Here is a 15,365-nt window from a genome sequence, read left to right on the forward strand (position 1 = left end):
GATATGAAGAGAGTTTTGACATCAGACATGAAGATGCAGAGTTTAGGGTTTGTCCATCTGCTCTTTGACCTTGATTTGGTCTAGTATTTCCTCAGTATATTACTTCCCCTACATTTTGATCCAATAATGCTTATTCTGTGTCGTGATTTGTTGGAAGTATGTGGTGGTTTGAACATGCATGGGTCATTTGGAGTGTTACTGTTAGATGTGGCCTTGTTGGAGGAAATGTGTCATTGTGGAGTTCGGCTTGATGCTCTTTCTAGTACAGAAGAGTCAGCTTTGTTCTAGCTACAGTCAGATTCAGAACTCTCAGCTCCTCCTACATCATGCCTGTAAGCTGCCATGCTGCTGCCTTGATGATAATGGACTGTACCTCTGAAGCTGTAAGCCAGCCCTATTAAATGTTGTCCCAAGAGTTGCCTTCATCATGGTGCTTCTTCACAGTAAGGGGGAACCCTAAAAAAGACAAAGTATATGACCTGTTCTTTTGATCTTTGATTTTACAGTGGATTATAGTTAAGAGATTTCATGAATCTCAGAAAAGACTTTGAACTTTGGACTTTTAAATATTTTTGAGATTGTGATATACTGTGGGGACTTTTGAAGGTGGACTACCTGAATTTTTCATTATGTTATGGCTACAAACCTGTGAGGGCCAGGAAGTGTTAGGTATGACTCCTACAGACTCATATGTTTGAATATTTGGCCCTAGGGTGTGACACTATTAAGAGTTGTGACCCTGATGGAGAACTTGTGTCACCAAGAGGATGGTCATTGAGGTCTCCTATGCTTAAGCTATGCCTAGGATGATATACAGTTTCTCCTTGCTGCCTGTTGATAAAAATGTAGAACTTTCATCTTCTCTCCAGCACTGTGTTGGCTGGTATACTTCCCACCATGATGATAATGAACTGAATCTCTGAAACTGTAAGCCAGCCCCAATTAAATGACCTTCATAACAGTTGTTGTGATCATGGTGTATCTTCACAACAATAAAACCCTTACTAAAACAATAAGTGTTTTTGGCTGCATATGTGTAACATGTATGTATGCCATGTATGTGCCCTATGTTCTCAAAGTCCAGCACAAGCCATTCAATATTCTGGAGCTGGAGTTAAGTTGGATGTGAGCTGTCATGTGAATTATTAATCATTGTCTGGGACCCAAACCCAAGTTCTCTGCAAGAGTCCCAATTATTCTTAATCCCTGAGCCATCTGTTCATTATTGAGATAACTAATTTCTTGCTTTACATTTCAAAAGGGAAGATCAACAAGTTTGACTCAGTTCAGTAGGATATCTTTGTGCACCAAATTTTGTCAAGAAAATTGAACCTTTTGGATAGGTACCCATCTCAAAACTTGATGATTTCTTCACGTTTTTCCTATTGTTCAATCTTTAAAGAATCAGAAAGGTCCATTGTGTGTACTATGAAAATCTGTCCAATCTCACCGTGCTTCATTTTTTTGACTGCAATCATTCTGATTCCATCTCTCATTTGACTGCTGCAGTACCTGACCCCATGCCCCACAATACTATCTCTCTTACACGTACACCCCCCCCAAAATCTCTAGTAGTAGTCAAGGCATTCGTTCTAGAAAGGGAATGAAGTAACACTATGGTGCACACATCTTTAATTCCATAACCTTCCATCTTTTCTACAGTAAGAGGTAATTTCATCCCAAGACTATACAATTAATGACTCTGAGGGTGTCTCTAGTTACTTTGCCCACTAAGCATGTCCTTCTCTACCCATCAGTTTCTAATCTATGGCCCCAGGGCCTTTGTACTTGAGTCTTGTGTCTGGCAGTGATCTCTTCTCCAGAACAAAGTGAGTATCTTCTTGCTTGATTCCTTCAGGGTTTTTTGTCTGATTGTGATATTTTAAATCATTAGGCAGCTCTGCTTTTTCTCCATTCACTTCTGTATCTCTACAGAAGATCATGTCTAATGTACTGCAGAATTCAGTTGTTAGTTGATTGTCTGTCTCTATGCACTGGAATTTGAGCCCCCTGAGGGTAGGGATCCACTTTCATTACAGTCCTGCATCTCCAGGTCCTGCATAATTACTTTGCAAATAATTTGAGAAATAGTTTATTTTTTAAAAAAATTATTGGATATTCTCTGTATTTACATTTCAAATGTTATTCCCTTTACCCCTACTCCCCTCCCCCTCCCTCTCCCCCTCCTCCTTCACTTTGCTTCCATGAAGGTGCACCCTCTCCCATCCACCCTCTCCACCTAGTGCCTTGGCATTCTCTTATACTGGGAAAACTCACCTTCACTGGATCAAAGGCCTCTTCTCCCACTGATGCCAGACAATGCTATCCTCTGCTATGTATGCAACTAGAGCCATGGGTCTCTCCATGTGTGCTCATTGGTTGGTGTTCCTGGGAGTTGTGGAGGGTTTAGTTGACTGATAATAAAATAGTGTAGAATAGGAAACTTCTGTACCCATCCACAGACAACAGTTTTTCACCTCTGTTCTGCTAAATAGATGAGGAAATTTTGTAATTTTTAATCATTGATTACTGCTTTACAAAGGCTGACAGCTAGAATGACTTCCTGTGGCTAATTTGTTTAGCATCTCACTGCTATTTAAATAATATTGCTTATTATGTAACAAGTCTACCCAGCTTCTTTGGAAGAATTTATGTATTATCTCTCTCTCTCTAAAGTTTTTTTCAGCCTCTGGAGTTTCAAACAAACTCCAAGTTAGCATGAAACTCTAATTAGAACTTTCTCAGAATCCTTAGCAGAGACAGTCAAACTCAATTCTGTGATTGATAAAAAATATTAACAGAACAGTGAGGAGGAACTCTAATCCAGTTTACCTTTGCAGCTTTTAAAATGTGAGAGTAAAGAGGTTTCTGTTTTTCACTAGGCTTTATACTGTAGCAATCCTGTTACTGAATGAGTTCCTTTTAGAACTCTCATAAAATTCTTTAGTCTCACAGTTTTATATTGGATTCCAAGGCAAGTATTTTAAATGCATCAAATAGCCCATGATTTAGAATATTCTATTAAAATGATTAATGAGACCCCTGAGTCTAAAACAGAAGAAATTCCAAAGTATAAATCTTAAAAGCTTGTTTTTTCTAAGTTCAGCCTTTCTTGAGATGAGAAATACTTGGCTGTCTGATTTCCTTTTCTGTGTGTGTCCATTATATCTAATCTGCACTGAATATGTAAGGAATAAGAAAATGAGATTTCAAAAGTCTTAGGAAGTAGATAGAGATGTGAAACTTTCAAGTTAGGTTTCATTTTCTGCCACTGGGCATCAAATATCACATTTTACTGAATCACACTGAATAGGAAGAGGCAAGGCGGCATCTTTGATATGGTGTTTCTCTGGCTGAAACAAATATTGAATATAACACTGCTGTAGTTTCTACCTAGACCATATAAAAGACTCATGTCAAAAGCTCACTAGCCACTTGGACTGTGTGTAGTGGGTAGGAGATTAGACCTACTGGGAAGAAGTTAGATTATTAGGGCCATGCCCTTGAAGAGCCTATTGACTTCCTTGGGTAAAACTAAGCAAGTGGGTATCCTCAGACATTCCATTAGGAAATGAGGTCTTACAAGTTCAAGAAAGAGGGAAAAATGATTATGAACAATCTCACACCATTACTCAATATTAACCTTTTCTCTATATAAATTGTTAACTTCAGGCATTTTGTGACAGTGACAGAAAGGTAAACACAAGGTATTTGATGATATAAATTTTCTTAGACAATTCATTTATTTTTAACTAGTGCTGTGTGAGGTATATTGGGGTAGTGCAATCCTTATGAAAACTTCTCATTTGTGATATCTTCCAAATACCCTTTCTAGCTGTTGATTGTTTGTTTATTTTTCAAGACAGGGGTTCTTTGTATATCCTTGGCTGTCCTGAAACTCACTCTGTAGTTCAAATTGACATCTTGTTCAGAGATTCACCTGCCTCTGCCTCCTAGTGCTGAGATTAAAGGTGTGTATCTCAACTGCCTGGCCCTTTTCTAGCTTTTGTCTATGTTGCATAGCTGATTGGGCTGCGTAAGGTTAGTCTACCTTCCTTTTTATAGAAACCAGTAAGGCTTAAGTTAGTTGAGTTGATGTCATTTCCTTGCAATGCCTCCTTCGGGACTGGTCTTGGAGATGGGCCTTGGTGACTGATCCTGGGCCCTCTCTTCCACACTATTTTCCTTCTCATATTATAACATATATATTTGTTTAATTATCACATTTATATACTCACCTGCCCTATTTCCAAGACAGCATTTTCAACAAATGGTGTTGGTTCAATTGGAAGTCAGTATGCAGAAGAATGCAAATTGATCCATTTTTATCTCCTTGTACAAAGCTCAAGTCCAAATGGATCAAGGACCATCACATAAAATCAGGTACAATGAATCTAATAGAGGAAAGAGTGGAGGAAGAGCCTCCAACACATGAGCACAGGGGAAATTTTCCTGAACAGCATACCAATTGCTTATGCTAAGATAAACAGTTGACAAATTGAACCTCATAACATTGTGAAGCTTCTGTAAGGTTAAGAACACTGTCAATAGCACAAAAGGCCACCAACAGACTGGAAAAAATATTTACTAACCCCACATCTGATAGAGGGTTAGTATCCAAAATATATAAAGAACTGAAGAAGTTATATTCCAGAGAACCAAATAACCCTATTAAAAATGGGGAACAGAGCTAAACAGAGAATTTTCCACTGAGGACTCTGGTATGGCTGAAAAGCAGCTAAAGAAATGTCATAGCTCAATAAAGTCTATTCCTGTTGAAATATGAGCGTTAACTAGCTGCTTCATGAATATTAATCAAGTAAATAAGTTTCATAATATCAAATTGTAACTTCAATATTTGATTTAGAGTGTTCCTGTACAATGATTAAAGAAGTAGTGAATTTTTAATAATTCACTAATGGTTTGGTGGCGTACAGAATTAAAGAAGTTTTAAAATCTAATTGATCTGGGGGAAAGGACAGATTAGTGCATATTCAAATCACCGAAGATTTACAAATGCTATTGCATAATCATATTTTTCAATAGTTTTGTACATAATTTTGGTCTCCAAATTTCCAACAAGGTGGACTAAAAGACCTCATGGAGAGTTCAAATTGAGAATAATTAAAAATGTAAAGCAAGAAAAGCAGAAAGAAAGTATGGAAAAGCATGCTTGTTCAGGCTTGCTACTATTTCCTGGAGTCACCCTTGGTTTAAAACACAATAAGCAGACCCCAGCTTGTCATAGCTAGTTTCTCCCAAGGGTTTGAAACTGTAAAGAAAGCATTTTAACTCAGTGGTAACTGAATTAGAGTCATGCAAGAACCTGCCACCTTGGGACCTCCTGCTTGTGCCTCAGCCAGAATAAATGTGCATAGAAAATGTTCGAAACCAATGACTGTGCAAGACCACAAGTTATAATAATGTTGACAGTCTCAGCTTGGAACTTGGCGAGAAACAGCCAAGGAGCTGTGGAAGAGGATTGAAAGCAGCTCATTTGCTGACATGAAGGCAGCTCACAGAGGTTTAGATGTACAGTCTTTGCAGGTCAATGGTGACAATATTTGCAAAATGCCACTAGAATCTGTCCTGCAAATTGAAGCGACTTCCATACAGATCCTTGCTACAAATCTCAAACAACTTGATTTCTTTTCCAGCCTCCAGTACTCGTAAGAAGCCATAAGAAGTTTCTCAGACTTAACGTGTGTGAAAGGGTACTAAATCTTCCATCTCCTGGAGGCTGAAAGGGAAATGGGAAGGTATAGTTGTCACATTCTGTCAGAGCCCAATATCTTCGAGATAATCAAATCTGTTTGCTCCCTTTAGAAATAGCTGGTGTTTGGGTACAAATTCTACCTTTGTTATTTCACAGGTTTATTGTACACTGTCACAGAGGGGGAAACATCTGCTGGTGACAAGGGAGGAGGCCATCCCATCTTTCTTAGTGGCATTCACAAAGGACTTCTGCTGGATTTATTCCCACTGGAAGGTGGCAGCTTGTCACTTTCCAAGATTCCCAAGTTCAGGGAGGCACCTAATGGCTCCTGGCTACAGAAAAATAAAATGCACCGTCTTGTTCTTGGAAGCGTGCCTCAGTATTGCACTGTGAAAATGGATGCAGAAGGACAATGCAGGAGGGGATGACACTTGATGGCAGCATTCTATGGAGTTCTGGAAGTCCAATGCTACTCCCTCGAGATGATTTTGTTCTTTCCAAGGGATTCATCTCTTCTTATGGCTTTGTGGAGCTACACCGTCAGTCAGACACATGAAATGCCATGCAGTTCTGTGTCCTTTTCAAGGGGCTGGGGCACTAGGGTATCCGTCTTACAGATCTAGACAGACAGACTCAGAGATTAGATAAGTTCACATGGTGCATATGGTCATGTGATTCTAAAGTGTAGGTCTTGATGACACTTATGTCTGCAGGATCCACGAGAGGGTCTGGCCCATCAAGACTTTGCTTGGTCTTTGTCATGTGAACCAGATTGTGTGAGATCAGTAGCCAGAATGAAGAGCTCAGTGCCCCTCAACTCTGAAAGAGATTGTCTGTCTTTTGCTGTGATGAGATGCCTTCCATCCCTCCTTTGAGATTTTTTTGTTTTTTCTTCCTAACCTAAGACTTTGAGAACCCACATTTCATCAAAACTTCAGTCAGTCAACATTCTCAGCTAGCTCTTTTCCTTCATCAAAGTCACTCATGTTTGGAATTATCAGTCAGTTTTGGGTTGTAATTGGAATAAGTACTTATGTTAAAATTGGGAGGTGGAAACCATCTATAGTTTGTATTCTATTTTCAAATGAAGGAAAGAGCAATACGAGTACAAAATTACGATGAAGTAGAGTGATATAAATAAGCAAAAATGCACAATGGCATTGGCCTGCATGATAAAGTAATTATTGGAAAGGGAGAAAAAAAGAAGAAAATGGCCATCTCTTAATAGAATTAAAAGACAAGAGGGATTGCTTGTAATTTTCTTAGAAATACATGATTTTATGTGCACATGTGTACCTGCATTGTGCCCTTTCCTTCTTCGTCATATATTTCAGATACCTGACCCTTAATCTATAAGGAACCTGGGATGTCCTGATATCCTTTGTGTGAGACACTTGGAGCTAAGGCAAAAGTCTCCACTTTTCAACCCCTTCTAACTGAGGCAGGAAGCTGGCACACTTTGTATCCAAGGCACACCCTTTTCTCTTCTTGCCTCTGCTTCTCAGTGAAAGCTCCAATTTTATTATTAAACCATAGCTAAGTATATCAGCTGCTGGTAGGATGGCAGAGCAGAATAAAAGCAAAGCAGAGATAAGGGAATTTGGTCAAATATAAAAGGTTCCGTGGAATTTAAACCAAATGACAGCAGATAAGGCTTTCTCTGAATTTCTATTAAAAAATGCAATAAATAAGAAATCAAAAAAAAAATTCAGGACCAGCAGTTTTGTTCCTATATTGCTTGTCATGAATGTCTAGTATTTTCATCAATACCCAGATTCTATTCAAAGTCACAAAGAAAATATTCTTTGCTGGAGTTAAGTTACAAATATCACAGCCTCAAGCAGATGCCCTCAGACTCTCTCAGAAAAGTCCAATACTTGAATAAACATACCTCATGTACACCCTTGAGGAAGTTACTTCTTTTGCCTGCATGCAGTCCTGATGGTAAACCTAGGGTTGGTCAATAGATAGGCTAGATGTCAGAATATAGACCAACGTGTGTATAGGGGTGAGATATTAGCATACAGTGCTTTCAAAGGACAATTCGCAGTGATTTCATCTCATCGCTTATTACTTTTCATGGACACAGTTGTCAGGACACCAGTGCACCACTGATCATCGACTTTGCTGAGATGTCATGATCCACCGTGGAATTTAAATGGACCGAAATCAGAAAGATCATAATAAAGCAGACACAGCTTCTCTCAATGAACGTGTACAACTTCACGTGTCTCAGTACTCAGGGACTCTTTCACAGTGAGGAGGTGGGGACAGCTGAGACCTCAACAAAGGGGAATTTTAGTGGGATGGAGGGTCTCTGGAGTCTGTGACAAGAAGGAGGTCTGTGGCCTCAGGTAAAGTGGCCACAGTGTCTGTTCCATCTCCAGAGAGCAATTGCCTTATGTCATTAAATGTCACTCTGTATGATATTACACATATGTCAACCCCAGCATGCTTTACACTCACATTATATCTATCTTCAAGTGGTTTATGGATGAAAAAAATATATCCAGGCATTAGACACTCTAGCCACTTTTTTATTCTATCTTTTGTTTTTTTGTGTTGTGTATATATTTTTTGTCTGATGCAATTGATTATATATATTATATATGATACATATTATCAATTATATCAAATATATAACCAATAATCTATCTATCTATCTATCTACCTATCTATCTATCTATCTTTCTATCTATCTACAGACAGAGAGACAGACAGACAGACAGACAGTTAGATATGTAATTCAAAGGACCTGGCTATTTAACTCTCTAGACTGTGGCTCTTGCTAGTTTTCTTTCTGGGAAACAACCATGAAATAAATTTTATTGTATGTGACCACAGATCCTTTCTGAACATAGTAAAGTCAGCATGATATTAGTATACATTTTGCTGATAGCCCGGAATATCAAGTTCTAATGAGTAGAACTATTAACAGTCAAAAGATAAGTGAACAAGAAAGATGTTCTGTGGCTAACTGCTAAATTGACCACGTTGTTCACCAACACTATTTTAATAACTTACACTTTCGGTGTTCTGTCATTTAATATTATCAAGTCTTGTGTATTTTTCTGGATGTCGATGGATGTTGGAAGTTAGAAGTGATAGTAGTCTTTAATCTCATGTGGAGCATGGAAGAAGACCAGATATCCTAAGTGGAACCATGGTGACTCAGTACAAATCTCCCATCTTAAAAGCTGTCAACTTAAAAATGGTCTAGTTCTCTTGCTGCAGACAATTTCGGTTTGATATCAACAGAACACTTTCACCTTATTATAAAGGAGATTCTCATGAACCTTCAGAGTTGTTTGTTAAGAGCTAGGTTAGGAAAGAGTACTGAAATGGATAAAGGCCCAAACCTGGCCCTGCATGTTTTCTGTAACTTGCATAGTAAAATAGCTTCACCTTTAACTCTAGAGTCTCACTGGATTCCTCTTCAAACCTGTGCAAATGTATTAGCCAATAATAACCAGAAACAAATGAATCAGGATGAAAAGGATGTAGAGGGGTGTGTATTCTGTAGATGTGTACAACCAGACTTATCATTTGTTCATTCTTTTAAATGTATATTTCTAGGTTAGCATACAATAATTAAAGACATCATATTTGTCAAAGTCTCTAAGCAAACCAAAAGCAGGAAATATCGAGCGATGAATAAAACAAGGATGATTTTATTACTATTTCTATAGTTATTTATTTATTATTTATATAAAAGTATGTATGTAAGAGATTGATGCCCAAACTTAAAAAATGTTTGTACATTTTCTGCATTCATAACCTATACACCATATGAGAAACAATTTTAATCAAAGAAGGTCTTTCTTATCACTGGAGAGTTAATTGAAGAATAATTTCATTGAGTGTATTGATTAATGAAGCTGTGCAGTAACTTGAGTTTCACTTACAGCTATAAACCTCATTTGTGGGTGAGTTTATATGGGTACATATGGGTGTAATTATCCGACCAGCTTCTTGTGTGTATGTCTTGAATGCCCTGTGGGCAAACTGGAGCTCTCCTTCGTGTCTCACAAATTCTTGTTACAGCTTACAGCTATGAGATTCTGCTTGTCAGAAAACAAAAGAAAGAGATATTTTTTTGTTATTTAATGCTCATCTCTCCACTCATGCTCGCGCATGCGCGCACACAAATACACACACACATACACACACACACACACACACACACATCTGTAAGAATATCATGCATTTATTAATTTTGTCTAACATTGTGGTCATTTAAAGAACATTTTCAAATCTAAGTTTGGTGGTGTCTAAAAAAATGAAAAACAAATTTTGTATTTCTTTAAAGATAGAAAGAGTTTACCAAAACTTCAGGGTGTTAGCACCATGTGAACAAATACCTCACCATATGTAATGTTATCTGTCAATACAATTACGTGATTAGTTGGGTTATTGCATAAAATAATACGAATTAGTACTGCCTATTTTAACCTCTAGGTTTATTGATGGTGACATTCATACCCATATTATTTAAAATCTGCCATGTGACACAAGTCAAGCAGGGGAGCGTACAGGTAAGAATGTGACCAATTTAAATTTTAATTAACAAATAAAAATTAATTTAAGTTTTCTATTAGTAACACCTCTGATTCCACATACTAATTATATTTAAAATCTTGGTCAAAATCTTATGAAGAATAATAAGTCATTTTTAATAATAGGTCATTTATGTTAGTTTTAAAATAGTTACCTAAAGCAAATCCATTAATGAAATATTTGTTTGCTTTATTATTATTAAATTATCTTAATTCGAAAGTGGAAATGTCAGCATTCATTAAGAACTTCAACTATTATAAAATTGTTAATGTTTCACAGAATGGTTATGTCTTGAATTAGTTATTACTATAACCCATTGCTTTTTATTCAAGCCTAAATAGGTTCCATATTTAACTAAATCATCATTTACTTCACAAATAAATTCCATGTTTTAATGATGGAGGAATGTAGATGCATTATATTGCCTCACAATATTTCTTCACAGTATAAATTTACAATAGGCCTTTTTACAGCTGTCATTCCAGCAGAACTGAAGTACACACACATGCACACACACACACTCACACACACACATCCACACACATGCACATACACTCTCACTTCACTAGGCCATTATATTGTCAATGTGTGTGTGTCTCTGTGTATGTCACGCCCTCTAAATTCAGGTGGCCTCAAGCTGTGCCATATAATTCTAGCCTCAATTAAACTTTCCAAGGTCAGCTGTGCTGTACCAGGTCAAGCATAAATAAGACAGAGAGGATGGTCTTGAGGTACTGAAAAGCCATGTTTATCCTCTATCCACAGTTCATGGCCATAAGATAAAATCTTGCAGAGAATAAAAGCAGAAGAAAGGGGAATTTGCCAAAGGTACTTCCTGTGGAACTGTGGCCTTGTTACAAATAAAATCAGAACATGTATAATTCAAGACCCAACAAATCAGAGCTGTGTGTCTTTCTTTGTAACCAGTTTTCCCTTTGAGAATACAGTGTGACTAAAACATGATAGGGAATATTTCAGTATCAAGTCCCAAATTAAGAGATACAATTCCCTGTTTTCTATGTGTTGCAGCCAAGTAAAGTAAGCTGAGGTATCCCCCACCACATTCGGTTTTCTGTTCTTAGAATAAGACATTTGTGAGAAGTGCTTCTATATAGACTGTTAGTTCTAACCTTATTTCCACTTCAATGATGTTGATAAAGAAACACCTAATACATTGATGAGAGATTTATCTTATTCAATATGTAATAATTTATTCTTAGAATGTTTAATGTTTATTTTTAACGGCCATGTGAAAATAGTTAAGTTGATAGGTGATTCTAGGAATTAGTGTAGTTAATACATGAATTATTGTTTAACATCAGCAATGGGCTGAAAATACAAACATTAAACCTATCACTTCCTTAAAGTGCATAAGTCTGAGCTGCTGGGAGATGTTGGGTGGCATTTCCACATTATGGATCAAATTCTTCAAAAGCAATCCACTCTATCACAAGGGTCCCAGAGGATATGTAGAGGCCTTAAAACAAACAAGTTTTAGTTTGCCTACAAAAAGAGTTGCCTTCAATATGACAGTTTCATACACATATCATTATATAATGTTCATATTTGGCTCTTACATCAACCTCCCTGCTTCTTCCTCCCTCTTCCATTAGTCCCCTACATAATCCCTTCAGATAGTCCTCCTGGTCATACGTTATATTGATAGATAGATCAATATTCTCACTTATAAATCCACATTTCATTTATGGAAAAGAACATGTGACTGCTGTCTTTTTCTCCCTATTGCTCTCTTGTGATGTCCTCCCCCTTTTCTTGATTGTGTTTATGTCTCTGCTGTGGTGTGTGTGTGTGTTTATGTTTCTAAATCTAGCAGAATGGTGGGACATGTCTTTACTCCTAGCACTTGGGAGGCAGAGGCAAGTAGCTCTTCAGGATTTCAAGGCTGCCCTGGTCTACAAAGTGAGTTCTAGGCCACTCAGAGCTATGTAGTGAGCTCTTGTCTGTAGAATAAAACTAACATTAATATTGACATTAATATTAATAATTTTAGACAAATGTAATAAGCAAGGACTCTCCCAAAATGGACTTGGACAATATAATTAGACGTTTCTTTCTTTTGTAAATGGAAGTATAAAATCATGATTGATAAGATCATATGGAAAGTCAATAAAATGGAAATATTTTCATTCCATTTCTGAATATAGATATCTCAGATAATTCTAAATTATATATTCACACATGGCATCAAAGTTTACATATTACACTTAGAAGCTGCCTTTAGCCACTTTATTTCATTAATAATATATCTGGGTATTCACATAAGTATCAGTAAACTTTTCATAAAATTTCAAGGAAAGCTGCTATGGCTTGGGGCCTTGGGCCCGACGCTCAGCAGCGCCTCTTCGGAGGCTCTGTCGCTGGTCAACGAGGACTTAAAGCGTACGGTGGACCTGAGCAGCCACCTAGCCAAGGTGACGGCTGAGGTGGTCCTGGCGCACCCGGGCGGCGGATCTACATCTCGAGCCAGCTCTTTCGTTCTGGCCCTGGAGCCCGAACTGGAGTCGCGGCTTGCGCACCTAGGCGTGCAGGTAAAGGGAGAAGATGAGGAAGACAACAACCTAGAAGTACGAGAAACCAAAATTAAGGGGAAAAGTGGGAGATTTTTCACTGTCAAGTTCCCGGTTGCTCTCGATCCTGGGTCCAAGATCTCTGTCGTTGTGGAAACTGTTTACACCCATGTGCTTCATCCATATCCGACTCAGTTAACTCAGTCAGAGAAACAGTTTGTGGTGTTTGAGGTCAACCATTATTTCTACTCTCCCTATCCGACAAAGACCCAGACCATGCGAGTGAAACTTGCTTCCCGAAATGTGGAAAGCTATACCAAGCTGGGGAACCCCTCAAGATCTGAGGACATCCTGGATTATGGGCCTTTTAAAGACATCCCTGCCTACAGTCAGGATACTTTGAAAGTACATTATGAGAACAATAGCCCTTTCCTGACCATCACCAGTATGACCCGAGTCATCGAGGTTTCTCACTGGGGCAATATTGTTGTGGAGGAGAATGTGGACTTGAAGCACACAGGTGCAGTGCTGAAGGGACCTTTCTCCCGCTAGGATTGCCAGAGGCAGCCTGACAGTGGGATCTCCTCCATTCGTTCTTTTAAGACCATCCTTTCTGCTGCTGCTCAGGATGTGTATTACCGGGATGAGATTGGTAATGTTTCCACCAGCCACCTCCTTATTTTGGATGACTCCGTGGAAATGGAAATCCGGCCTCGATTTCCTCTCTTTGGAGGGTGGAAGACACACTACATCGTTGGTTACAACCTCCCAAGCTATGAATACCTCTATAATCTTGGTGACCAGAATGCACTGAAAATGAGGTTTGCAGACCATGTGTTTGATGAGCAAGTGATAGATTCTCTGACAGTGAAGATCATCTTGCCTGAGGGAGCTACGAACATCTAGGTAGACAGTCCCTATGATATCAGCCGTGCCCGGGATGAGCTTCATTACACCTACCTAGACACATTTGGCCGCCCAGTGATTGTTGCTTACAAGAAGAATCTAGTTGAGCAGCACAGTCAGGACATTGTGGTGCACTACACGTTCAATAAGGTGCTCATGCTGCAGGAGCCTCTGCTGGCTGTGGCTGCCTTCTACATTCTGTTCTTCACCGTCATCATCTACGTCCGTCTAAACTTTTCCATCACCAAGGATCCAGCTGCAGAAGCCAGGATGAAAGTGACCTGTAAAGTATTACAGAGCAAGTCTTAACCCTGGTCAACAAGAGGTTAGGCCTCTACCGTCATTTTGATGAGACTGTCAATAGATACAAGCAGTCCCGGGATATCTCTACCCTCAATAGTGGCAAGAAGAGTCTAGAGACAGAGCACAAAGCTGTGACCAGTGAGATTGCTGTGCTGCAGTCTAGGCTGAAGACGGAGGGTTCTTCTGACCTGTGCGACAGGATAAGCGAAATGCAGAAGCTGGATGCACAGGTCAAGGAGCTGGTACTGAAGTCGGCGGTAGAGGCAGAGAGGCTGGTGGCTGGCAAGTTGAAGAAGGACACATACATTGAGAATGAAAAACTCAGCTCAGGAAAGCGCCAAGAGCTGGTCACCAAGATCGATCACATTCTGGACGCTCTGTAGCTCTTGTCTCCAGAGCAGGCATGGGCTGCCTACACTTCTGTATGGCGGTAGATAGGAGGAGGGAGGAGGTTGTGATTAGCCCAAGGCTTCAAGAAAAAAACTGAGGCCTATCCGTGGCAATGTAAGAAGCTTGTCCCTTACTTCTGTATGGTTCTCTTTTTTAAAAAAAAAAAACAAAAACCTAAGCAAAATTCCTGTTTTAAAAACAAACTTGATTGTGTTTTGAGCAAAAGCACTTTCAGTAGTTGATTGGTGGTGTTTTGTTTTGATACCTGGGTATTTTTTTCTGTCTGTAAGTCCTGTTTTATGGCCTTCTGATTCTTAATGTTTGGTTCTTTTGTGAACGTATGCTTGGTTTTTTTAAAAGTGTGTATGACCAAATAAAAATAAAGGAGGGACTGTGAAAAAATATTTTAAGGCAAGATTCTAAAATACAACCCTAACACACTGCATTTTGAAAATATAAACAGAATTAGTAATATTTAATATAAGTTTTGTTAAATAAATAAAAATATCTAACAGAAATTGATTACATGCCTTATAAGACCACTGGCCAAAATGAAAAAAAAATATATAAATGTTTGTATTGATGAAGCCTTTAGAGATATTACATATTATTTAATATTTATTTATTATGAATGGCAGATAAAGCTCAAGGCTTTCAAGAATGCTGAGAAAACATTGATCAGATATCTAATATACAGATATTTATTACTAAGGCATGTCTACTATGACTTTTTGATACAGACCACATAAGTTGTTATAACTGAAAGTGGTGTGTGGATCGCGGCGTCTACGGTCTTACCTGTGTATGAGATCACCCAGTAGTTCTGCAAAGCCAGACTTTGCAGCTGCTGCTTTATGTGGTGTGCTTCACCATGATTATAATCAGAACTCAGGGCCAAAATAAATATGTTATCAATGTTTGAAAATATATATGTCCAGCCATTATAAGATGACATGAAAAAAAGT

The 15,365-nt window shown here is 38.4% G+C and overlaps 1 protein-coding gene across 1 annotated transcript in view; it reads left to right on the plus strand.

Moving 5' to 3' along the window:
* LOC308418939 (dolichyl-diphosphooligosaccharide--protein glycosyltransferase subunit 1-like) overlaps positions 1–14,393 on the plus strand; it is a gene marked incomplete at both ends in the record, with an annotated part of 67,154 nt that extends 52,761 nt beyond the window's left edge. Inside the window, 4 exon segments of the mRNA XM_080914451.1 lie at positions 12,587–13,350; positions 13,354–13,704; positions 13,708–13,992; positions 13,995–14,393. Of these exon segments, the coding sequence (XP_080770577.1) occupies positions 12,587–13,350; positions 13,354–13,704; positions 13,708–13,992; positions 13,995–14,393 (1,799 nt within the window).
* Positions 14,394–15,365: the final 972 nt, after the last annotated feature.

The sequence above is a fragment of the Micromys minutus genome, assembly GCF_963924665.1.
Source record: "Micromys minutus genome assembly, chromosome: 3".
Classification (NCBI taxonomy): domain Eukaryota; kingdom Metazoa; phylum Chordata; class Mammalia; order Rodentia; family Muridae; genus Micromys; species Micromys minutus.